The sequence below is a fragment of the Mchenga conophoros genome, linkage group LG23 (assembly GCF_057382185.1).
Source record: "Mchenga conophoros isolate Kocher_MC1m ecotype Shallow Benthic linkage group LG23, M_conophoros_male_GT1.1, whole genome shotgun sequence".
Classification (NCBI taxonomy): domain Eukaryota; kingdom Metazoa; phylum Chordata; class Actinopteri; order Cichliformes; family Cichlidae; genus Mchenga; species Mchenga conophoros.
In genome coordinates this window covers 2,753,696-2,780,448 of record NC_140547.1, presented here as the reverse complement: position 1 = coordinate 2,780,448, position 26,753 = coordinate 2,753,696, and the positions used below count along the sequence as shown (strand labels likewise).

General features: G+C 40.4%; 1 protein-coding gene across 3 annotated transcripts in view; it reads left to right on the top strand.

Moving 5' to 3' along the window:
- glis1b (GLIS family zinc finger 1b) overlaps positions 1-26,753 on the top strand; it is an 82,312-nt gene that overhangs the window by 538 nt on the left and 55,021 nt on the right. For 2 of the 3 annotated variants that reach the window (XM_085266451.1, XM_085266450.1), the window contains exons 1-2: positions 4,586-4,714; positions 4,816-5,124. In XM_085266451.1, the coding sequence (XP_085122577.1) occupies positions 4,848-5,124 (277 nt within the window). In that variant the 5' untranslated portion in view covers positions 4,586-4,714; positions 4,816-4,847. Of the gene's footprint in view, positions 1-4,585; positions 4,715-4,815; positions 5,125-26,753 lie in introns of those variants that run through there. The other variant, XM_085266453.1, reaches the window with a different exon arrangement.

Below are 26,753 nucleotides of genomic sequence, written 5' to 3'. Positions count from 1 at the left end.
CTGAAATTACTCATAAGATTTTTTTTTCCATAATTAGCTAAGGGGATGTAGTAATATTGTGATTGGAGCAGCATGTAACATTTCATTGCAATTATTTTGTGTTTCTTGAAGCACAGACAATCTGAACAAGTCGTTAGATTATGCATCTGACTTACTTTACGTCAAAAGCATATAGCTCAAAAATAAAACTTATGAAATTTGTCCAGTAAGTTTTTTCCTAAGATTGAAATGATGACCAAACGTCATGCAACTAATGGGCATTTTCAAACTCGTGTCTACTTTTGAATTGTTTAAGAGAGTTTAAACTATCTGCTGCACTATTACCTCAATAATAAAATGAGCTCATTAAATTTGGTTTTCATTAATTCCTGAGTGTGTTTGGTTTGTTTTAAAAAAAAAAAAAAATGTTTAGTTTTGGTTAGGTCTCCTGGTTTCAGCATTAAATTATTTATTTATTTTAATGTTATACCAACACTTTGTGATGACCTGTCACGTCGACATCCTTGTCTTAGTTATAGCATACACATACACCAAATCTCTTCCCGTATATTAATTTTATATATTATAAAATATGATTATATTTGTGAGTACAACATAATCCAACCTTTTCAGTCAGTTAAGTTATAAACCTAATGAATAATTAATTCTCCTGGAAAAACAGCCATAGTTTTTAGATGAAGTCTAAACCTTTTAGCCATCTCTAATGGGCATGAGTATTATGTAATGGGGGTTTTTCCCCTCTTTCCTTCAGAATAAAATCTATTCCCTTTTTCTGCGGACCTTTGTACAGCAACATAATCCTAAAACAGAGAGCATTACTTGTTGACATTATAACCCTTAAGATTTGTAAGTAGCTTACAAAAAAGCTTCCTGGTTTGACCTGTATTTTTATATTTGTTCTTTTCTTGCTGCCAAGACATTAAACGCCAAGGCCACAGGTGAAGGAATAAGACTAAGTATATCTAAAACTGTCTAATATGCAATAAAAATACACCTAAACACGTGAATTTCATGCAAATTCCAATTGAAACTATATTAAGATCTGCTTGTCCTTTAAAGATGTGGTAGCGCTAGTGATAAGCATATATTAACTTTCACGGTGCACTTTTTTCAGCTTTCCTTCATGGCATTTGCTGCAGGAACAGTCTTGTATTATGTTTTTATTCTCGTCATATATGTTTAAAATTATACGTTGTTCTAAGAAAAGTTTGCATTATGTTGCATTAGTTACCCAGTGTCAATGGCACAGTTTTCTGTAAACAGGCCCACAGCTAAATTGTGAAAACCGGGGTTGACAACCCACAATGTAACTTTGTCATGTTAAGAGAAGAGAAGCTGTTAGGTTCAGACAAGCCAAATAATGGGGAAGATGTCCCGGGACTGTTGAACTTGTTTTACTTGTTTTCTAATTGCAGGCCACCAGAAAGATGTATAAAAGTCATCTTATCTCTGGGGTAAAAGAAAGGGAGATTTCAAAGTCAAAAAGGCGCGCTTAAGCCTAAACCTAGTTTTCAGTGGGACGAAGGAAGTGCACTTTTTACCTGGCCACATGGCAAATTCTTTCTTTGACCAGTTTCTCCATGAATGAACTCTCAGATGACAGACTACCTTTTATTTTCACAAACATGTTGAGCTTTTCTAATTATTCGCAATATTTGAATTTCATGTATTTATTTACATGGTATTTATCGCAAAGTGAATTTCACTTTTATCTGGCCAAAAAAGTTACATGATGCTTTTCTTGTGAAACAGTGTCATGTCCAATGTTCCCTCTAATTTTTCACGTGTCTGAGCGAACACACAAACTCCCTGAGCGGACACTTGGACCACTGTGAGCAACAGCAGACGTGTGCACTGTGGTCACGCCAGCATCTAATCCATCCAAGTTACATGTTTATTAAAATAATCCAATTACAGCATTTACTGTATGTTAGACTACTTTTAATTAACTGCTTTAGCCCACCTACAATGAAAATTGTAAGTGGGCTAATGCACCAGTGACACACTTGGCTGCCTTCACCACCCGTATCTGATCTTTTTTTGTTTCTTCTGTGCAGCTGGTGAGCAGTAGGTCAGAATACTCTCTACTGTTGACCAGTAGAAGTTGGGCACATTGGTAAATAGTTTTTACACTGTTTTTTTTTTTACACAGGTCAATGAGAACCCCGTAATGTAAAGTTTTTGGGTAAAATATGAAGGCTTCCTTCCAGTGTTAAAACTTCTACATTTGCAAACAAAAAAGCTGGGATGCTGTGTAAAATGTTGATTAAAACAGAATGCAACTGTTTCCATATTCTATTCACAATACACAGAAAACTGAGGAAATGTAACATTTTAAGGAAAAGTAAGGGAGGTAGTTTTGAATTTGAAAAAATAAAAATGGTCTCAAAAAAAGAGTTGTTTTTATGACCGTGTATTGTGTAACTGAAATATGCATGGTCTTTCTTAAAAAAGAAGCCATCTGGATGGGAGCATATTTTGCTCTAAAGCCTATGTAGCTTTTAGCATTGATGGTGCGTTTCCACATGTGCAAGCTACTAGCTCCATAGGCACTAATGCACCCTCATACCACGAGAGATGTAGGCTTTTGACCTGAGTCTTGATAACAAAATTTGTTAGTGAACTGTGTTGAGAAACAGCAGTTTCTAAAACTATTGCTGAACCCGTGAGGTGATTCATTCATGTTAGAAAATCTTTAGATGTTTTCTTTTACCTGCAGCCCTGGAAAGACCAAATCGTCTTGGGAGAAAGTAAAAAGTATAAAAAAAATACTTCAACCCATTAAGAAGGCTTATTTATCTTAGCCTAATCTTATAGGCTATATGGTCAACAAGTACAGGCTTAGTGCCCTCTGCTATGTTGCTGCACAAAGGTCTAAAGAAGCAGACAGCATCTCCACTTTACTTTTTGAAACAATAGTTATGCTGTGTGATGTTGATCTGTAATAAAATGGTTATTGTAAGCTGAGTATGATTTAAGCATGCAGTTAATAATTAAAATTACAGATTAGTATGCCACATACATGTGCCGTTCAATGAATCCTTGGTCTATAAAATGGGTGAAAAAAATCTTTTTAAATGATTTTTTTTAAACGTAGCATCTTCAAACTGTCCCCTCAAACTCTCTTAGAGATAAGTCTTAGAGATAAGTCTTAGAGATAAGTGCCAGGCCCTGAAGTCTGGCCGTGTTACATCCTCCAATTCATTTTCTGCCGTTTAGCCAAATAGATAAGAGGAAACAGAGGAAACGAAAACTGTCGTTTTAAGTAACACACAGGAAATTCAAAACAAACTCAAACCTTTAGTTTAGTTTAGTAAATTGGAATAACCGGATGAAGAAACAAAGGCAGCACAAGTCGCGCATTTTTACAGCCGATATTTTCCTCACACTTTACAGCAGCAAAGTGAGCGCTTACTCCCGCCGTTTATCTCCTAAGGCATTTATAAACTTTCCTTCACCTCCGTGCATTTACGCAACTGTTTAGATTTGTCTTTACTGAGCATCTTCGCTTCCATGTAAACACCGCAAGATGGCGCTGCAGAATTGCAATTTTCTTGTTAAGAGAGAGAGAGAGAAAACCCAGCCACTTACAGGGTGAGGCGCCCGGTCAGCGTCGCAGGAAAGAACCGTTTGATCATAAGCACTGAAATTAAATCTGTGGGTTAATTAGGCAACAGTGGTGGTTTTGATTGGTGGTTTTCTATATGAAGGTTTTGTGTTACCGCTGATATTAAACTTGTTTAGATAATTATTAAGTTTGGCCACAGAGTGGTGGCGCTTGCCTCTCAAATGACTGCCATAAATAACAGGAAAGCTTTAGAATAATTTGTGCTGTTTACATTATTTTTGAGAAATGTTTCCAATTTAAGCGCAACAATAGAGATTAAATCCCATTAATATTACTAGTTACTGAAAACTTTTTTTAAACGTAAGAACTCGTGATTTTCATGAACAATTAAAGTAACTGAAATCATTTTGGCGGCTCAAGCAAACTGACCAATTTAATTGAATTCAAAGGGATTTATTGGTATAAACAGTTCCCCTCACGTTTTTATTTTTCTTTAAATTAAGCCAAGCCTCTGTGGAAAAGCAGCATGGAAACCACAGACACAAATCCATAACCAAACGAACTACTGAGATGGAGAGTCCTGATCCGATCTGCTCAATAAAAGCCTCGGAATAGCCTTGTGCATATGAAACTATGCTTGTTCTCGTAAATGCTTACATTTCCCTCAGGAGCTGTGGGTCATTAAACGCTGAAATTCAGTGTTGTGACATAGTGTCGATCACATCATGATTAGTAACAGCGAGCTTTGAATGATACCGGGCGCATCATAAACACGCATGATGATGCAGGATATTGCACACAACTTTATGGGAGTTTATTCGAATCTTGATTCGTGCGTTACTCAGAACTGCTACATCGTCCCGATCCAGATCTTATCCCCCCACGGAAACACGGACACCGTCCTTATTGGCGCTCCTGCATACCGGTGCAGCTATTGGGTGTCAATCTCACGCAAAAAGAGGGGGGAAGAGAGAGAGAGAGAGAGAGAGAGAGAGAGAGAGGTGTGTGCACGGGATGCTGTGATGTCTGGTCGCCACTGAGAGGATGCTATCGATCAGGCGTGCAAATGCTTCCTTCTCCGCTTTGATAAGCATGGTCGTGTACGCGTTTAGACTCTTTCTGCTCCTCGTAAACAAATTGGACAAGGTAGGTGTTGCCAAATCCCTGAAGTTTCCCAATGTGACGATTTCCCCCTGGTTCATATAGACTGCGGCGATTTGTTGACCTTTTTCTTTTCACGCGCACAGGTAATGTGAGCGGGGACCGCACTGGGTCATTAATGCAAAACTCCTCAGCGCTGTTCGGGATGGTGAGCCACTGCCAGACCCCTGCTTTCACCGACTTCACTGGCTTGACGCTCTCCGTGTACGGCAGCAAGGGAGACATCTGTGCGCGACGAGCAGGGAACGGCTTTGGATCGCAGATTTGCCGGAGCCCTCATGACACCCCGACTCACATGAACTGCGCCAGCCCGAAGCGACTCTCCGCGTCCGAGGAAAAAGCGCATCTGTCAGGCAAAACTGCGCGCTTGTGCTTCTCTCTCCCACCGGTGCAAGGTAGGCTCTGTCGGCACTCCTGCTGCTGAGCATGGAGGATGTTGCAAAGTCCTTTAACTGAGTGGATTCGCCAGTTGAAGGAAATTGAAATGTTTTTCATCTCTTTATTTAAAACAAACGTTATGGCACATTCAGCCAGACAGTTTGACCAGTTAGCAGTTCTGGTTATTTGAGAGTGATTTAAAAAGCCATCATCTGAATGAATATTGCTTCCACATGGCTTCTAAAGAGCGTCCTTTGATATAGCTGCACTTTGGTGTAAAGAGCATTGTTTGCAGTTGTGCGTTAGGCCTTTTAATTAAACTCAGACCTCCTTTGGGTGGTGGCCAATTCATAAACAGTCTATCAATAAAGTATTCTGATTCTGATTCTGATCAAAGACTTCTGTGAAGGGATATAGAAAGCTGCCAAGCAAATGTGCACTTCCTATGTGTGTTAACAAGGAATAGTTGAGTTCAGTGTCACATTGGCTTATCTAACAATAGGAAAACTCTTTCTTGGACAGCTGCAACTGTCTATTTTGTCTCAATTTGAGAAAAATATTAGGGCTTTTAGTTAACTAAGTAGACATGCTTAAATTGCTAAAACATTCTTATATGAGTCCTTTGGTGCCTGTTGGTTAAAAAAAAATCAAGAAGCAGGGCTGTGAGTTTATTGATGAAGGGAAAATCTTTAAAGCAAAAATTCCATAGATGAAAGTGGAATATAAATAGTATACAGAGTGGAAACTGTGTTTTTAGTCTGTGCTATCCTGTTTAGACAGTGTTGTTGTGAGTGGGTGGAGGTAATTACAGCCCCGTCCTAAATTCTGATTAGACTGAACAGACTTTTATATTAGCAATCACCCTTGCAGCAAGAAGAGGATCAACGGATTTGATTATTGTTTCTTGGTCCTAAACACAAACCATATGTCTGCTGAATGTCTCTCGGCATTTATGAGTTCTCTCAGAGCACAGTTGTGCCCTCAGCCCTCCATCCCCAGCATCCCGAACCAGAATGAATTGTCTCATTGTCTTTTCAGCGCTTTTGAACTCGCTTCCCGTAAATTGTGGGAATGCAAGATGTGTTATGTGTTTGTAGTTCACGTTATGCAGATTAACACTGAGGCAGACGCATTCTTCTTTTTTTTTTTGACCTGAATGTATAAAACAATTGAGTGAAATTTTAATAAGGTCATCATTTTTATGGCAAGCAAAACTTCATCCAGCAAGAGTTTCCTTAAGCACGCACTGATTCAGCGACATTATATTTTATTGTAGCATTCAGGAATACAAAGTTTAATTACGTTTAATGTGAACTCTAATGTTTCTAGCCTGCACAAATATGTGCTGCATTACAGGCATTTTTACAGTGTTTTATAGTCAGTCTTGGTGAGCATGGAGTATGAAAATGATCTCAGTACTCATCAGTCTTTTGTATAATGCCTCATTTCAGCCCGGTCATATTACATACTCCCATTTGGGGACAGAGCTGGAATTAAGGCTGCATTCTCAACCATTACTTTAGATTTATTCTGAAAGGGATCTCAGAACAAACAGTGCCTGTAATATTTCTCCTAATGGAAGTGAGACAGCGGAGGAAGACTTAACTCAGATAGGAGATTCCCGACCTTTTCCGTGAACCCTGTAATTGCAAAAAGTGAGGTATTACTCAGTGATAACAGCGATTCAAATGTAGGTGGTGGTGTTTCATCTAATCCTTGGAGGAAAGCTGTCACGCACCACAAGATGTTTGCATTTGGAACTGCTTTGCTGGTTTTCTAATTGCTCCCAAACTACAAAAACCATGCTCTCTGCCAGTTTTTCTTCATTGTGTTCGATTGTTTGCATAAGTGTTTACAAGTGTAAAACCACTGACTTGAATGAGAGTCGGTGAATGAGAGAGCATTCGACAATACATATATATATCTATATATCTATAGATATATAGATATATATATGTATATTTATAGAAACTATAGAAAAGCACCATTTTCTCTATTTTTCTTCGCACCAAGTCAAATAACACTTAAATCTGTGCATGACTTCAGACAGTGTGCTTATTTTTTCCGTCCTCTTTGTTAGTTTAACGGTGGCTAATCACTCTAACACTGCAGGTCAACTGTGCTATAAATATTAGCGCCCACCAGCAAAGAAAATATTAAGCCTGCAAGGAAACCAGCTGAATATCAGCTTGAATGAATTGTCTACTCTAGCATCATTTGATATCTTACTGAAGTTTCTCCTGGCCAGAACGATGCTGCTGAGTCTGAGCTTATTTAAGGAAATGTTTGAGTCTGAAGAGTGTGCTGGTGTCCCACACTGCTGCTCTCAGATAATGCACAGGATGTCTCTAAAGAGATGAGTAATCAACATTTGAGCTTGTATGTTTTTGTGCCACATTATCATGTGAATAGCACCGGTGTACCAGTGTAAGCACATAAACTCACCAACCTCCATGGCATCGATCTTATATATTGTAAACAGACACTGTGTGAGCCTACACTGCGTGCACACATCCGCTGATATCCTCAGACACTATTTTTATGGGGAAGTGGCTTTGGTATCAATGTGAAATTCCCTCAGACTGACTTGGTTTCCTGTGTTTTCCCCCAGACGTCAGACTGTGGGGCGATAATCTGACTGTTATGAGAAACAACCAACCTCTGAAGTGTAATACACTTAATGACAGCTTCCCAGTAGCCCGTGAATAATTTCAGTTGTAAGTGCAAAGTCTTTATTGTGAGAAAAGCAGCGGTTCCAAGCAAACTGTGTGAATTGTTACCCGTGTGGTGTCAAATGTATCTGAAAAACAGAAGAAAAGCTTGTCAGAGTCGCCTTTTCTTAAAAAGTCAGACAAATCAGAGTAATTAAATGTCCCAAAATATCCTTCTCATCCATCAAAACCCAGTGTTCAGCCAAGCCTAAGAGGAAACTGGTGATTACATAAAAATATCAGTATTCCAATACTTTCTGTTGGCTAGATTCTGAGTATAGGCTTTCATCTAAATCATTAGATTTGTGTCACATCAAAATGTTTATATATCTATAATTCTGGGAGAATATTTGTTTCAGCTGTTTCAAGGGGTTTTAAATTTCTTAAACTACCTGTGACTTGAGGCTTAAAATGCCTTTAAGCGTATTTGATGTATGCCCAGACAATATGATTTATTTTGCTTGGATTTCACTGTTTCTGGGGGAGAGTTCAGTTGTGTTATTGCTGAACTGTTTTGGTTTAATGCTGAAAGGTTAAGAAAATCGACACAAATCAGTGACTTCACATCATGGTTTGTTAACTTGTTACCAAAAGCAGTCGATGGAGTTCATATAGTTTAGTGAAGTCGTTCATTTTTTTCTCCCCAGTATTCTAACACAAAGCTTCAGGAATGAAAAAGTGTCATAATGTCATAGTTGGTAAGGTAATTAATTAAATCTAGTCTAGACTAAAAGTCTAGAATTTAATGAAAGTTCATGTATTTTTATATTTTAGAGGCTGTTAAGCAAGCTAGGAAAATTTGGTTTTACCCTAATCGGGTCACAAAAAAATCAAAGCAATAGTTAAAGAATACAAATCCTCATCTGGGTTAATATTCAGGTGTTGCAGTGTTTTGTATCATTTACTTTACAGAGTCATTTTTTGTTGCTTGCTTTTTAAACTTTTTGCCAAAACCACATTTTACTTTTTAAATAGTGAATCATTTTCATCTTTTTTTTCTTAAAAATATAATTTTTTTAAGAAAAGAAAGGAAAAGAAAAAAGTTCCTCTGCCGATCACTTTTCTGTTGAAAGGAGAAAAAGCTGACACGAGCACTGAAATATCAGTTTATTCAGTGCGGCTGAAGTTTGAAAGAAGGCTGTGGGTCTCAGTATCGCTGTAACTCCTTTTGCCAAAAAGTAGTGGCAGTGATGAAAAGCTTATAGGCGCTTTTTCTCGAAGATATTTTGAAAGACCGATCAACCCTCAGAAACGTTTTGCTGCTACCGCTGCTCTGTGACATTTGACCTTTTATTGAACGTCTTCTTCGCTTAATTTCTCTGCTGAGGCTAACCAGATAGTGAAAAACTACACAGCACATTTTTTGGTTATGCTTTTTTTTCAGCCAGCTGTACTTTATGTGGAATGCGTCATCGTGAACGGTCTTCTCTTTGTCCGGTTGTTCTCCTTGGAAAAAATACACACGGACCTGTTTATATATAAAAAGTAGCACAGTGATAGTAACATTCTTTTCCTGGGTTTTCTCACCGCTCGGTGCATTCCCATGAGCTAAAGAGCCTCAGCCCACGTCTTTGCATATTGCATGAGCTCAGCAGTGAGTTATGGGCAAATGTGAGGGTGCTGCCTGGGAAGGGTGTTGCAGGGTGTAATATTTGCAGCATGTTCCATTGATTCATAAAGCGAAGGCCCGGTGATGATTCTGCAACGGTATTCCCGTAAACCTCTGCCTGAGACGCTGGATGCTGGGTAATGGAATAAAAGCACTTCCTGAGTCACAGCCACTAGAGAGGGAGAACGAGAGAACACCCCTTGTGTGGCATGTGCTGGGCTGAATCACCTTAGCCCAACTCGGCCTGAGATCACGTGGTGTGTATGGAATCAGGAGGTACGGCAAAAGGAAGAGACGAGAGTTGCATCAGCTGTGGTCGGATTCAGATTAGATTTGCTAAATGAGCTTCAAAAAAGCTAAAATGTGATGTTTGCTGTGCTTTTCCTTTTCTGTTGTAAGGTCAGATGTTCTCATTCTTATGTGACCATTGTGGTATGACTATGGCATCTCACTCTAACCAAAAGCATTCTGACTTGCATTCTGCCAAGGAATCCAAACAGTCACACAGCAAAAATATGATCTGGTTTGAGTAAGTGTCGAAATATCTCTGGAATACCAGAAGAAATTTGCCCGGGGCCTCAGCTTAATCAAGAAAAAGCTGCAACGTTGGCTCAGATATGTCATCGTAAAAGTGTATTTTTAGCACAAACCTTGCCCAAAACTTTTATGCGCTCTTGGCGGTGAGAGGAATAAGCTGCCAGGTGTCTTTGTTTTGGAGCTCAGCATAGAAAAGATAAAAAAAGACTTTTCTCTGTTTGCCTGGACAAGCATGCCGCAGCTGACCACACGTCTATACAGTCTGCATTACTCATGCATTTTCAGACAGCAGCGACTCCTCTCGCAGAGCTCTCCGTGTATGACTTAGCACATGGGTGGGTTTTTGATTTACATCCCGGCTGTGCCACTTGCTGTTCTTGGCTCAACGCTGCTGTGTTTCATCAAAGAAAAATCCGCTCCACTCTTGACTGTGGCAGTAAAGACGACCGTCCGCCGCCGTGCTGCCTCGGCTAGAGTGCGCCTGGAAGCTTAGGGGGCACTCGCAGCTGTCAGCTAGAGAGAGAGAGACAGGAAGAGAGCAAGACATGACGGGGGAACGAAGAGGACGTAAGGACTCACTGAGCTCCCTTAACAAGTGCTCAAGACCCAAATTGTATGAGTATGAAAAGGCACTGTTTGCATCCGAGTTTTAAGAGAGGCTCCTATTTCATCTTTTTCTGCCAGAGAGTATGTCAGCAGTTTATTTATGCTACATAAAAGCTTACAAAGTCTGCATCACAGCTCGGTAAACAGATCACCATTTAAACCTGCAGCAAGCGACAGATTTAAATGCGAGTCAGCCTCAACTTCTCTAAACGGTGTCTGAAATGTCCCTTTTTTATGAGGCTGGGCATGTTGGACGTTAATCAGCTAGCCAATCAAACACTGGCTTCAACCGAGTGGTCAAAAACAAATGGGCAAACATGATGTTTTAATGCCTTCATTAGAGTGGAGGAGAAGGCAGCCAAAAGGCTCGAGTTTTATCCTCTCTCTCCGTCTCTGCCAGGAAGCTGCCACGGGGCAGTGCCCAGTCAGCTCACTGCACCATTGGCTGGCGCTGCCCCAGTGGACTATCAGAGACATTATAAAGTCTAATAGTGCAGTTTATATATTTTATTAGTGCTCGTTAATCGAAGCCTAGCATTCTGGAAGAATTAGTTATTCTCTAGTCATGTGCAAAGCGATCCAGCCTGAGCACTGTATTAGCTTACCAAGATTATTAAGTGCACAAAAGAACGATGGAACGAAGGCTGCTTAGAGGAAAACTCGTGCACTGTGTCTTGTCTTAAAGTGATGTGGGTTGACATCAATCATAAACACTGAGCGTGACGACTTGACGTTGTTGGACTCAGATATTAACGTGTGCGTTACGTCTTGGCAGATTTTTAGTTTACGAATCGTCCTTTACAGACAGTCAACTTGCCTTGTGGTCGGGATCTACTGATTTTCATTTATTTATTTATTTTTGTATAAAATCTATTTTGAAACACAAATCTTTGGATAGAAATTTATGATGGCATACGTATCTCTTACACGCGCAACAACTGATGATTAGTGTCAGCAGGGTGGCGCAGATAGACTGGTGCTTCTTTGTTATTGGTGAGTCTGGACAGGCACGGTTGTGCATGCTGGGAGGAAGAGGAGGATTTTGGGAAAGCGATGCTGCTGTCTTGTTCAGGTTAAGGCTTTTAAGTCCAAGTTGCAGGGAACTGGGAGACTCGCCAGACCGACTCTGGATGTTAATAAAGTTTAGCGGCTCCATGCCAGCACTGTGATCTGCAACGCTTAGGGTTATTTTTACAGACTTTTTTACAGACAATTATATTTGAAAGAGGAGGCTGTTTTTCAGTGGGCTAATATCAGTGCAAGGAGATAATGTGTGTGATAAGAAGATGCAATTTCCCATGATGTGGTGCTGCAGAGGGCTTTTTTTTTATGCGTGGGAATATCTTTTGCATGAGAACTTCCCCTGCAGTACTGAAAACACTATATTACACTTTTTGCTTGTAATATTTTAATAGTGGTTTGTTAAAAGCAAACATTTAACTCTAACTGTTCATGCATTTCTCCACTTAGCTTCTCACCCTAAAAGTTATCAAAGTACAACAAGGATCTGGCATTTTGTGGGGAAGAACGGGGATACAGATCCAACATTTCGGATACCAGTGCAGATGCCTTGGCTTTTTATTGATCTGACACCAGTGTAGAAATTCTCATTCATAATCAGATTTTATGTGCAAGGAAACCTCATTTTAAACACTGTTTTGTTACTTTTTATAAGAAAAGGTAGCAAATCAATGAATAGATATACAGAAACAGTGGATTAGTGTTAATAAGTAATATTACAAGTGAAAAACAGTAAAAAGTATTTACATTAGTGCGTTTGAGTGTTTACTGTATGTTTACTGCTGTCTCTGCTCTCACTTTCACCTTCGGTGCACCTCCTCACACACAGCAGATAAGACACAGGTGAGAGTGAAGATAATGTTCAGTGTGTTATGGATTATATTACCGTAACTGCACTAAAAGCTCCCCAACATAAGCAGACAAGTCTGTCTGTGGAGGTTTTCATGGTTTTTTGTGAACTCACATTTAGCTGCAAACAAGTAAAGAAAAAGTCGTTGCAAGTGAAAAATAAATCTGGGTAGATGAAGTTTTCAAGTTTAAGTCTTCTTTATTTACACGATGACATGGGGAGGACGGAGCGCTTCACAGATATATGACAGCTTGAACAAAGAGGCCGAACAGCGTAGCTATTCTGCTGTTCTTCACTGCTGAATAAAAATACCATCCAATCGTCTGATATTTGTTCTGTTAGCTTGAGTTTAATAGATTGGCTCCGTACACTAGATCAGCCTTTTGTTACCAATTCCCGATCTGACTTTCTGAGTCATAATTGGACCGATGTCTGATCCACTTATCAGATCAGTGCATCTCTTTGGAAGAGTGAGCACAGCTGATTTATATTCCTCGTGGTTTTTCCCCTTTTTTTTGTTTAGCATAACCAAGCGTTGCTTATTTGCTCTCCTCTTTTTACCTGTCACGTCAAGGTCTATGTTTGCCTGACTAGTTGCCAAGCCAGGAGTTGAAGACATTTAAAGCTACTCTGACTTATAGCTGCTGTACTGATGTACTGATGTCATTGTCTTCTAGGCATCTCAGCCTGATTTTACCCTCTAGACACAAAAACCACATCTCACAGATGTGCTGGCTGCTCTGTCCACAAGTTTCCACTGGAAACAGTAGAGACATCTGCTATCTTCTGGCTTCTGTGTCTTTTAGGTTGTTAGTTTTAAATTCCATTTTAAGGAATATGAGCAATTTTCTTTCTGTTTTTTAATATTATTTGATGAAATTCTGAATAGGAAAAACAGCTTTCCGCAAGCATCGTCGAAGACATCGAGTTCTACCTTTTGATTTATTGCTGCCAAGATTAAGAGTAGGGCTCCTTTTCTCCGTTTGTAGAAAGTGTGTTAAATGGGTCCACATTGCACTGAGTAATACCTTCAGTATGCACTCTTCATTAACATGCTTAACATTCCCCCCAAGACCCAGAAGTCAGCTCCTATAATACACTGCTTAACACAAACATCATGTCGTACACTTATGATCTCTTATGGGGCTCGTTGTTGGCCGTTTCAGGAGCGAGCTGATTTGTGCGTTTGTAAGTGTGTGTTTGTAAGTGTGTTAATGCCGGAGTCCAAGCGAAGCTACACGATGGACAAGTTGAACTCTGAACATGAAAGTTGAACTTGAAAAGTTAATAAAATATGCACTTTTTGCCAGCTAACTGGAGCAGAGATCCATTTGAAAACTGTAGTCAAGAGGTTAGTACACTGTGGTCCAAAATGTGTTCTTTTTGTTTGGCTTGAGGATGAAGTCTGTTGCAACACTGGTCATGTTGAATGTTTCCCAAACAGGACACACAACTTAGTTTTTAAAAATAAGAAATGTTAATACTTGGCAAAATAAATGCTGAGCCAGTGCTAATTTTTCAGCAAGTGTATCAATCACCAAAAAGATGTTATGATCATGTAATACTTTAGGACAGGGGATGGTTTTGTGCATTTCCAAAGACTGGATGTGATTATAAACTTTCCTTTAGAAATCCACATGTTGATGCATTTAAAGAGACCTATTATGCTAAATTACATCCTTGTATTTTTATTTTTGAGTAACTTTGCATGATTTACAGGTATAGTTGTCTACTGTCTGCAACAAGCTATATAAACGAAAAGCATAATAGATAATAATGATGTGCTGGTGGCCAGCTGTTTTGAAAAGGAAGGTTAATAGGAACCAGCTCCTAACCATCCAACTGGCTTGACATGTGCGTCTTTTCTCCTGGTGTTTAGCTTTAAACCTTTACGACAAAGCCAAAGCCCATCAAGAAGAGCTTCATTCACCTTGAAATCGATACGCTGAGATGCTTGGATCCACATAGACAAGACACTTGGAAATTCCCATGGCTACAGTAACCAAAAAAAGCTACCCATTGCAGGAAATGTTTTTTATATATCACCCGGGATTTTAGGCAAGAATATTTAGGATGAGTAGCTGGCTTTTTCCCCAGAATGTCCTCACCAAAGCTGAGTCAGAGATTTACTGAACTGATAGAGTGAGTGAAGAAAGGAGAGAAGAGCAAGATTTTTCCAGTCTCTTCTTTCTGTTTATCTAACTTTTGCCCTTAAAAAGTCAGCTCACAGCACATGTTGGCCAATACCGATAAAAAGCCTAATCAGGCACTTTCAGCTCGTATCGGCTCTTCATCTAATAGGCTTGTGTTTGAGAGTTGAAATGAATTAGGCAGCGTCAGAGCCATGACAGCCAGGTGCTGAGCACTTGGCCCAGTGTCCTGCAGCCTGAGCCAATTGGAAAATGCTTTGCAGAATTTATCTGCACCCTTCTCCCATGACAAATTATTTTATTGTTCCTACACAGTTGGTTTTCATTTAGTCTTTTGGCTAATGATCGGCTGAGAGCATGTGCACCATTGTTGTTCCTTTCCCTCAACTTTTCTTCAACATGGATACTCTGACTGGAAGCGTGCACGTCTGATAGCACACTTTCATGACACATAGAAGGTAGAATGTACACAGATTGGGCAACTGTTGCATATACTGTATGTCCCGAGTGTCTATAAACCTGGGAAATCTTTCCCAAGGAATAACTTCTTCTGATCTCCCCTCAGTGAGCTCCAAACCTCACTGCAAAACCTTTAATCACATTATTCAGTGTTTCATGTACCACGACTAGCAGATATGCTCTGTGAGGGCGGCAGATGTGAGAGATAGGTTGGAGCTCGCCTCACGTCCGAGCCCTGCACTTTGCATGACCTGAGCTCAGTACATCAGGACTGGGCCGCTAATCTTTTACAAATGCTCCGAGTCTCCATGACCGGGCCCTCGCAGAGATGGCTTAGTCAAAACATCCCCGCTGCTCCCGAGCACAACCTCGGCCTCTAGCTTAATTCAAACACTGATTAACTAACAAATACCTGCTGCTTGTTCCATGGCATTACACAGCCCGGTGCGCTCCGCTCGGCTCCATGGAGTTTGACAGTGTGTTTGCTGTTCTGCAGAGGAACACAGAGACCTACTGTGCAACAGGCTTTTCAGGATTTGTACGTAAAATGATACAGGACTTGAAAAATCGCTAACTAACAATTTACACTGACAACCATAAACGGAACAGCCAAGATTTTAACTGTTTGGCTTGAATTGTGATTAAGGTCGTTGGCGGTTGCGTCATCAGTGTTTCCTGCCAGTAGATGAAAGAAAAAGAGCATTTTTATCAGATGATACAGGTAGAAGTGATAATCATAAATCATGGCCTTTTGTCGAGAATCAGATTTCATTGTAGTAACCACCAACAACTCCCCAACCCCTCACACTTCCCAAGTTTCTAAGAAAGTCTTAGTTTTCCTGCCAAGCGCACTTCCCATTGAAATAAATAGAACTACTTGTGCTATAACTCGGCATCATTGAGAAACTGCTCTGTTTTTATGAGTATTTAAAACGACATTGTTACAGAATGTATTGTGAAATGAAACTAAATATGTGTGGTTTTCTCAGTAATTGTATGTGATAAACGATTCAAGTTTATTGCTCATTCATTTCTATGCAGCTGTGGCCAGGCCGAGGCTATTGCTAACATTGGGGTGGCACTAAAACTGATGTCTCATCAATTATTTTCAGTTTTCTGTGTGGGGATTTTTCCGTAAGCCAAATCGTCAAATTTGCAGACATGGCTGCAAAAAAGTGGAACAGTTTTGTAGTCATTTGTATTGTTGATAAAGCTGTGTTTAAATAGGTTTTTGAGAGGTTTTTGGACAAAGTTTGTGTTTTTTTCCATTGTTTAAGCTTCCAGCCAAGAGTGATGCCATATATGCCCTATAGCTGCAGAAAAGGCTAACATTGTTATCTTTTTACAAAAAACAGCTGAACATGAGAAGTTTTTGGACAAAGTTTGTTCTCCATTCTTTAAGCACCGGTTCGAGCACCGTTTAAGCACCGGCACCGTTTCAAAAGTACTGGTGTGGTACTGGTATCAGATAAAACCTAAACGATACCCATTCCTACTGGTGTTGTGGGTTGGCCAAACCTTTGTCCCTCCCATGGTTCTGCCCCTGATCTGTGCTGTTTTGATTGCCATGGTACTCCTATGTCCATGCAGTGTGACGGTGCTGCAGAACTTGCATCCAACATAAGTTGCCAGTGTTTGTCTGTTGATTTTTATACTTTTAAAATGATAGGACACACTGGGGATAATAAATCTTTTACAATTGTTCATATGAATGATACTTTTATAGATATAGTTGGAATTTTAACACTATCTATAAACTGAATGATTTTATTGTAAATGAAACTTGTGCAATGATGTGCTTTAGTTTAAGGGCTGCAATTAAAAATGTTTAACGTATAGCCCACCAAACCGCACTTTAACTAAAGTCAACAGTACTTGTTAGCCATACCCTTGATAGCCTTGGCTGTAAATGTAAATGCATAGGTTACCGCAGCATCCACTTTTACAGGGCCAGTTTGTCATTTGACACGAAAATACGGCCAATCTAGGCCACTGTAAAGATGCCAGTCTCATGCAACCCTCAAGAGCTCCGAGCCTTGAAGGAGCCCGGCGAGACGGGCGAAGCATCGGCATATGTACACTGCAGCCTGCCAAAGTACACTCATTTAACAGCACCGAAAGACTTGAGCTGAGAACCTGCATGTTTATGTTAGGAATGATGTAAAATGGCTAGAATTCATATTTCACATCAAATTTCTGTTTCAAGATGGCTTCTCTCAATTTTTACGTGTAAGGAAACAAACATTTGCATTTCAAAGTTCTTCAAATAAAAATAAATTAAAAGCAAACCATTTTATGGGTTTGGAGACTCTATTGGAAAACAGGTCAGGGGCGAAATGAATATTTTTTATGGTTCATAAAAGAGCTTCACAATGAATGCCAGGTTATGTGAAAGGCTTGACACATGGTACGGGCCAGAGTCCTTCGAGAGTCCCTCTCTATTCAGACGCTTACACTCTCGGCCAAGCCCGGCCAAACAAACCTCACGGCATAAGCCAGGATCCAAATGAAGAATGATTTCTTTATTTCTGCTCTTTATCATCTAATTAAGCTCCTTCTCACCAAAGACCAAGGAAGTCGACATCCTTCACTTTTTACTTTTCAGTTCATCTGTTTCAAGTTCATTTACAATTAACTCAACATTCAGGGCCAGCTTGGTATTTTCTGCCTTTTTAGAAGTTATTTAGGGTCATAGTGTCAAGTGTTTAACTCTCTTTTATATGTTCACTGACTCTATACATAAATATTTGTACATAATATTTTTATTAGGTATTTTAGTTTAGATTTCTATCTGTCAGGGAGCTGTATCGTCCCAGTTATTCTTCAGAGCAAACCTTAAACATATATCCAGATCTTTAGTGCATAAATGTAATATGTACCAGACTATGCTGGTGTTTGAAATATTTCTGGAGTACTGAAGCGTTTCCTTATTTTATAATTTCGTGAAACTCTGTGAATGGATATGCTGTTCATTCAGTATTTATCGTGTTTAAAATAACCCATCGTCTATAAGCCTGCGTACTATATTTAAAAGGACCAAATAAGCCACGTTTCCTTTCTCTGCGCTTTTAACAGAATCAATTTAAAGTCGCAACCTGATAAGATGGAAAAAAGCTGTCTTGTTCTTCTTTGCTGTTCTTCCACAACAAAAAGAAAACGTTTGCGCTACGATATCCGAAATCTCAAATCTGGATGTATTTGTTTCTCTAAGCCTCTACAAGCTGTTGTTTTTCTTTGGATTCAGGCCGTCTCAGTTCAGGCTCCTCGTGTAATTCCAGGCTGCCTTCATGATGTTGAGAGCAGGGCTCTGTGGGATTCATACCATCTGTTGCGGGACTCGTTGTTCTTATTGTCGGTGAAGATACAGTACATGTAGTTCTTCATGATCCTGACTGTATGCTTGTTGTCAGTACTTGTGAATGAATCTGGGGCAGATCAAATGTCTCTGATGGTTTTAAGGGATGTGAAAGAGTTGGAAAAAGAAAACTATGAAATACATGACATAGAAAAATCACATCTCTAAGCTAATATATAAAATCAATACAAAGTTGTTTAAAACAGAATGTAGAACATATAGTTGGGAATAATCTCAGTTAGAGAATAAAAAAGTGCATTGTTCTGATTTATTTATTTATTGTTATTTATGACGTTTTTGGACTGACCCACATTCAGTTGGAGTTATCGGTCGCAACTCCCAAATAATTTCACAAAAGTCACATCTCGCTTTGCTTCTAACCGTCGTCTGACTCACACGGTGAAGGGACGCAGCGAGAGCAGTAATCATAACAAAAGGAATCTTATTACAGCCATTAAACAAGAGAAGGAAAAACACTGTAGGCCTTCATGCTTGGACATCTAAAATGCTTACGCAGTGAGAATATATTTGCTCGTAAAGCTCTTTGATGGTGGCCCTGTCTGTTCCAATACGCAGGGCTCCTGTCTGTGTAAATACCTGCGTATTGACCTCACACCGCACAAGATTAAATGTGTTTCCATAGGTGTCACTTGGTGCCATTTTTGGCTTTAACGGGCCCCACTGTGCCTTAGTCCCTGTAACCGCGGGGGCTCAGGAGTCACGCCATCACTTCTCATGTGGTGGCTAACAGTGGGCTCTTCCTGAGTTTGTAGATGAGGGCTTGATTGAACTGCAGCCCCCTCATCCTCCTCACAGCGGCATTGTGGAAATTTGTTTGATGTTTCGGTGATATATAATGTCTGGTAGACTGTCCATCTCAAGTTACTTAGAGAGCGTGCTCCTGCCTCTGTGTGCTCTCTGTTTTGCGAGTCTGTGTGTGTGTGTGGTGTGAGGGGGGTGGTCTTCAATGCCAAAGCCATTGGTGAATGAGGACTCCCCACACAATAAAAGAACGGTATTGCTGACTTCCTTAGGTATGTGTGGTTTGAAATTCAACACAGGTTTGCTCAGTGGAGAACCTGGGCCCCGCTCTTATTTATTCTGTATATTTATGAAAACCCCAGTTCTGTGGTGCCCTCTGGGTCTACGAGGAGGAGGTCCCCAGGCCAGGTTATGGTCATTATTATGGCCCTTTGGTGAGAGACTGCTGTGCAATAGCACATTTCCTTAGTGTTACAGATTATTAGCGATTTTGTATTTGTGTGTGCAAAATAAACACTTTGAGCCAAAGTTAATTCATTAATTAACCACAGCTGGGTGCTCTCATAAATGATCTTTTTATTAGTCAGCGTATCAGCTTGCTACAGTAATCAAATCGCAAATAAAGCCCTGGCTCTTAGTTTCTGCTGTCAAAGCAAATTACACACTTTTAAAAAAAGCTCCTTTTCCTGCATTTTCAGGCTGACTTGAAGCCCAGTCATCTTGACTATAGCTAATATTCATTCTGGACACTGTGGAGGAGCAGTGACCCCAGCTTTAACCAAAGACTTCAAAAGCCAAAGCAATTACTATGCATGCTTTGAACATATCCTTTTCACAAAGCAACATTCCATTATTCTTCCTGCGCTACAACAACAAAAAGTAAGAAAGAAGTAGGAAGTGAAATCGGATTCCTCTTTTGCTTCCCAAAACATCTGGTTTGGCCCTTGTTTTAAACAACTAGCATCCCCTCTGAGAATAACAGAAGGTTATGTGCACTGTGTGTAGGTAACAGAATAATCATTTTCAAATGTTGCTCCATCCAAATGTGATCTAATTACCAACACTTAAATTCAACCTCTCAGTTGGACCACCGACCATCAAGGGAGTTTTCCTCCAAACCTTTTCCTAACTATTCATTTATTTCTCCCCCACTGCTGGCTCGAAACCATTAAAAGTATACAATAATTGCTGAAAACTGATTACTTGTTTTACAGACGTCACATAAATCTTTTCTTTTGTCAAACTGTAACCAATGGCACGGAGCGGTGCCGGGCGAGAAGAAGAGATATTATCTGTCAGAAGGTCCTCGATGCCCCTGCTGCATGGAGATACTCTCATGTTGTGTGGTTGAGTTTGGCCACTGTCATTTCCAAGGAATTTCCTGCCATCTGTGTTCAATCGAATTCTCTCACAGATCTGGGCTTGCTTGTAAATATTGGGTGCTGGCTGAAGAGGACTGAAGAAGTACTGTGAGTTTTGTACCAACAGCCTTTCGGCCCATATTGAAGAGGCCACTGGCACAGCAGGGATCACTGAGACTAAAGGGCAGCATATTATGTGGCTGTTCTGGAAAGGGGTGATTACTTACTTAGCTTTAATTTACATTGATTTAATCCACACGGTGAACTATAGCTAAAAGTGTTGAACTGATCGCACCGAAATGAACAGATACACGTTTCCAGAAAATAAATAACTTTGGTGATACTCCCCGACTTTCCCTTCACCAGCAGCCCAAAGTTTTCCCACATTATCTGTATTCCAGGGATACTCAGTGAGTAAAGTGGTTGCCCCATGATCGGAAGGTCGGGGGTTTGAATCCATTGAATGGCTACCCTGAGGTACCTCTCAGCAAGGTACCGTCCTCACACACTGCTCCCCGGGTGCTGCACTGGTGGTGGCTGCCCACTGGGTGAATGGGTTAAATGCCGAGGAGTAATCCCCCTACGGGGACTAACACACACATTCCCTCATTAATTGTCCTGAATATTTTTTGGCAGACATTTTTTTATTATTTACACTAACCCTAACCTGTTAATCTTCTGACTTTTACTTTAGTGCCACCATGAGATTTACTGTAGTTTTCAATAAAATGTCTAGAAAACAGTTAAAGCCATGAAATTTGGACCAGATGTTAATGTTTCCTTTATGATTTCCTCTTGCACCGTTATCACTCAATACAATTAATTTGCTTTATAAAAACGACCAATTACCATTTTGCTCTGCTGTGCGGTAGCTTGCCAAGCAAAATGTTGAGTACGGTTCATTATCTGTGTTATATATCAGCATGTTGCTGTTGATGTTGTGAGCCTGTTACCATGACGTTTAACTCAAATGTTTGGAAATGCATAACAGTCGGTTACATTTATTTTTAAAGTAAATTTAAAGTAGTAAGAGGAGATTACCGTTAGGCATCACTGCCTGTTGACAAAGGTACGGTAACTTATCAGAGCACATCCCTTTAGAAATTCTTGAGCATGCTAATGATATACTCACTGGCCACCTTCATAGTACTGGGTGGGACCCTTTTTCACTTTAAGAACTGCTTGAATTCTTTGTGGTCAGGTCCATATTGACATGGCAGCGTCTCAAAGTTGCGACGGTTTGTCAGCAGCACATCTGTGATGTAAATCTCCTGCTCCACCACATCCAAAGGGTTCTCTATTGGACTGAGACTTGATAACTGTGCAGACCATTTGAGTACTAGTTTGGGATGATTTGAGCTTAGTGGCATATTACCCTGCTGGAAGCAGCCATCAGCAGGTGGGTACAATGGGGCCATAAAGGTAGAGACAGCAACAATACCCAGGTTGTGGTATTTAAACGATGCTGTGTTTCTACTAAGAGAAACAAAGTTACAATACATTACCACCAAACTGCTGATAGGGGAGGACAGATCTGTACTTTCATGTCTTTTTGTTTTATTTCTGTCAAATGCTGACCTGCTATCTAAATGTCACAGGACAAATCTCTCCTCCATCAACCACTTAACCAGTCACAAGCTTATTCGTTTTTCTCAGCAGTGACAATTTCAGTCACCATAGCTGTTACTGTTTTGGTAGTTACAGTAGTTATAAAAAGTAACCAGAGGACTCTAATAGTTTAGTTATATTTTACTTTGTTTCTCATGACTCCCAGCACATTTTTTCCTCTTTTTGAAGTCAGGAAGTCAACTTTCTAATTACGTAATCATTGTCTGCTTTATAAAACAAGTACATGCCAAGTAACTCACTCTAAAGTAGTTCAACTATTTTAGTCTTAACATAGTTTCAGTATCTAAATATGCACAATGTGTTGGTGTTAAAGATGAGTAATAATCAAATATACAAACTTATTGTACAAAATCTGCAAGTAATTACAATGTAACTTTTCTAGTCCCCATAATTTGATAACTTTTTGTAACTTGATATTGTGTCATGATATAAAGAGAAGCTTGATCCTGTAAAGTTCTGTCAAATGTTATTTTGCTCAGAAAACAGGAAAACGTCTGACATGAATCTGTCTTTTGTTTTCCTCTTGGAATGCGTGCAAAACATTTCAACATTGAAATAAAGCCTTCAAATCGAGTGATGTTTGTCTAAAGTTACCTTCTTGAGCCAGACATTCTCAACACCACAGATTTATTGCACTATTACAACAAGTAGAGGTTCAGGCTGATGTTTGACGAAATGGATCTGATTTCAGTGAAGTTTCACAGGGACTTCTGCTGTGTTTTGATACGACTTCAGTGGGCACACAGACAAACTGAGGCCTATTGTTTAAGGAGGGAAACGCAACTTCTGCACTAAATCGAAATGTTTATTTTTAATGGCAGATTTATATACGCTGGTTATTCTCACGAGTGGACTCAAACAAACACGCATACAAAAACACAAGCGCTCAAAAGTAGTCTCTACCTACAGAGGTGTGGGCTCTAAAGCTTTTTAAATAGCCACTGATTTATAACATTTAAAGTACTTTGTAAGATTATTTTGTTTAGTTGTTGAAAATAAGAACCTGATTCTATGGAGAAGTATACCAGACACATTAAAGGCTTTCTCTGAGGGTGCGGTACTTCGTGCTCGTCAGTCCCAAACCTCTGGACTGGCTACATCACTCTGCCAGTATTTACTGCTGCCTCCCCAAACAGAGCCACCTCTTGTCTAGCTTTGAAGCACCTCCTGATCCCATGCCGAGGCTTCAGCGCTCTTGGCCAACCTCCGGAGCCACGTCGTTCACCAGCCTTGTAAAGGTGTCTGTCACCAAGCCAGGCGTCCCTGTCACGTCTGCCAGCAAAGTGCATCACGATTTGTCAGTTTGCTGGTCGATCGGGTCGGTCCACGGTCCTCACTGATGCTTTGTGCGCTGTTTGGCCTTTACATTTATGTGGCTTCGCTGTCAAATTATAGGATGTGGTTTGGCTCAGCGCTGCTTGTAAAACTCTGTGATTAATCCTGGCAGTGTGTAGATTTGCGGGCAATATCTTGTTATCATAGTGATTGTCAGGAGAAAGTTGTGGCTACTTGTGGCTTTATTGTGGTTTGTTGACTATGCACATTTTTGCTATATTAACAAACGTTCTAAAAGAGTTTGACTTGAAGACAAAAGATATGCTTATTTTTGTGATAATCAATCATTGCTGTGGTGCTTTGCAGAGGTCACTGTGCAAACAATGGGAGTACTATAAGGACTTTCCCCATATTTCTGTCTGGATTTGTGTTTGCTGAGTTATTTTCTTTTTTTGGTTCAGATGCCATTTTGTTTATGCTGCTCGTGCTAACATCATCATCCTGCTTTTATACATCTTAAAACCTGGATGGGTCATTTTCTGAAGTTCAGATAGAAACGGATCCGTTTAATAACTGAGAAAAGCTGTGACGTGGAAGTTTTTTCCATTTATGTAAAGCCTTTAAATGAACATATTTAAAGTAACATCTAATTTTATTTTTTTTACTAAATTTAAGTGCCTCCAAAACCGATAAAATATGAGCTATTATTTAAAATTTAAACCCACCCCGCTTTCATCCAATCCCAGTTTCTTTTTCAGCCTTAGGGATCGCCTGCTCAAATCTTTGTTCTCAAAAAAAAAATGATGGCCTGTGAGGGAGCCACCAGTGACAAAATGCTACCACCAGGTGGTGACATGCACAAGTGTAAAGTTTTAATTATGTAAATCAGGGAGGACATCAGGGGTGATCCCAGCCTCTCACTCTCACACATATAAAAACTATAAAGAGATAAATGTTTGTGTGTATCTGGAGTCACATAATCCTGAAGCATTCTCTCCTGTTTGGGATTTGAATGACTCTTTTAGTCAAAGCAGTTGGTCTTTGGGACTTGGCTGGTGCGCAGGCTGGCACTGGAATGGGGTGGGTGGGGATGAAGATGGTGGGTTTTTGGCTGCCAACTATTTGTTTGTGTTCATGACTGCGGTTAGCAGTGCTCCATTTGAAGAGCCTGGCATTATGAGGACCCCTGCTTCTCACAACATGTTCTCTCTTCTCTAAAAGACAGCAGAGCTAATCATTTACCGACCGCTGCGTTTATCGGCGCGCCTTGAAACTGTGCAGGCACTTAGTAGGAACAACCAGTCGTATCCACGATATGCTGTTTCAGTTTTTATTTACACTTTTCTTAACGCAGCTGATTTTTGTTCTTTTCTCGGACACAGTCGCTTCTTTTCTTCACTCTGAGGTTGAACCTGCCCGTTTGGCTTTCTTGCATGTAATCTTCGGTTTTTATGTGACCAAGCTGAGCATGAGAAAACGGTGACAAGCAAAGATACCTGGTCTGTGAGGGGCTAAAATCCGCCAGAACCAATTGATTTTTTATCCTCCCAAGGTTCTCATGTCTGCTGGTTCTTGTAATCCTGCTACGAAAACACTGACATTTCTGTGCTGCACCAGTAATTTAATAGAGTTTTTCTTCTTCCCTTTACTCGGCACCTGCTTTAAGAGGAGCTTCCTCCCTAGACGTTGTTATTTTTCATTTACTTGTGCCCTCAGGTTTTCAATCAAACATCCATTTCTAAGCAAACAAATAAGTTCCGGGCCTATGCCGCAGACACAAATATAGATATGAGTTATGAGATTCAGAGGAGTCGGGAAAGGCTTTGGATGCTAATACACAACATCTGCACCGGACAACACGCACAACCAGAGCATCCCACCGCAAAGACCCACAGTCTGCTGACACTCACTTATATGCGCTGACCTGTCTCCTGTCGAAACAGGAATGATGGGGGGAGAACCGTGGCAGGTGGTGGCTCTGGGGCAGACGGGGATAAAATGATCATTATTAACTGTTTATGTGCTGAATGTTATGATTTATGGTGCCAAAGTGGGGCCAGTCGAGGTGTCACGTTGGATTTCCAGAGGCATCTGTCTTGCGGTTTTGGCAGCTTGTTGTACCTCGGGTTCAGATGTTTGCATCACACTCCTCACATCCCATTTCCTTCTCCGACACCCCCTCAGCAGCCTCCCCTTGCTTTAAGTACAGTACACCTCCGATCGCTCCCCTTTCCTCTCCTTAAACCCTCGATCCATCTGCACATCTGCTTTTCATTGAGGCCTGCATGTCTCTAAAGACTTGAACGCATTAAACGCTGGCACAAGTGCAGTCTCACTCTGGCACTTAACACACTGCTTAGGTGACTTAAAAGGGAGAGGCGAGAATTATAGAAAATGAAGTGTCACCAAAATAAAAAATGGCCCCAGATTACCACCAATTACACTTAACAATCCTGTCCAGACCATCTGTTGATCAGATGACCGACTGGTACTGTCTATGGAGAAACATGGAGACTAAAGAGAGTCGGAGGGAGAGAGATTCATATAGGGAGACAGCGACACAGACTTGAAACTATGTAATGATGTGGTTTGATCTTTTCAGTACTGTGTAGATTGGAATGCTTTGTATGGTAATGCAGTCATAACGGAGTATCTTGGGATAATAGTCATGTTGTTTCAGTGGGGTTAAGTTCTGTTTGATTGAAGACACATGTCTGCTCTGCTTTATTAGTCATTTATTAGTCACTGAGGTCAGGCGAGAGTTTTTTAGCCAAGGCACAACACTGCTGAATTTGAACATGACTCTGATCATCAGCCCTGCAGGCAGCCTGAATAGGTGTACAGTTGCAGCGCACCCTAACTGGCCCTGAGCCGCTACGTGAAATTCGTCCAGTTATGTGAAGCGTGTTTAACAATCAGCGTAATCACAGTCACAGTGACCACAACCTTCCACTAAAGAGTGAGTCGTGCCCTAATTATAAGAATTATCGAGTCTGCATTCATTCATTGTTCCTGTCCATTGTCTTCATGTTCAGCCTCCATGGCCACAGCGGCTACATTAATCAGCGGGGAAAGGATTAGAAAGCCCTTTCCACTCACGATCACGATGCATCTGATCTTTATAACTTTGTGTGCTGTGTTCCCAAGGGATTTTTTTCAAATGAGGAAGCATGACAAATGGATGACATCAGAGCAGGCGGAGTGTACGGGTGGCTGGAACTTTATTTCTCGCCACGTAGTCGGCCAAAAAATAATCAAACACGTCCCAAAACAAGTTCTCCAATAACCCCGTTTATCCAGTTATAATTGCAATCTTATTTGA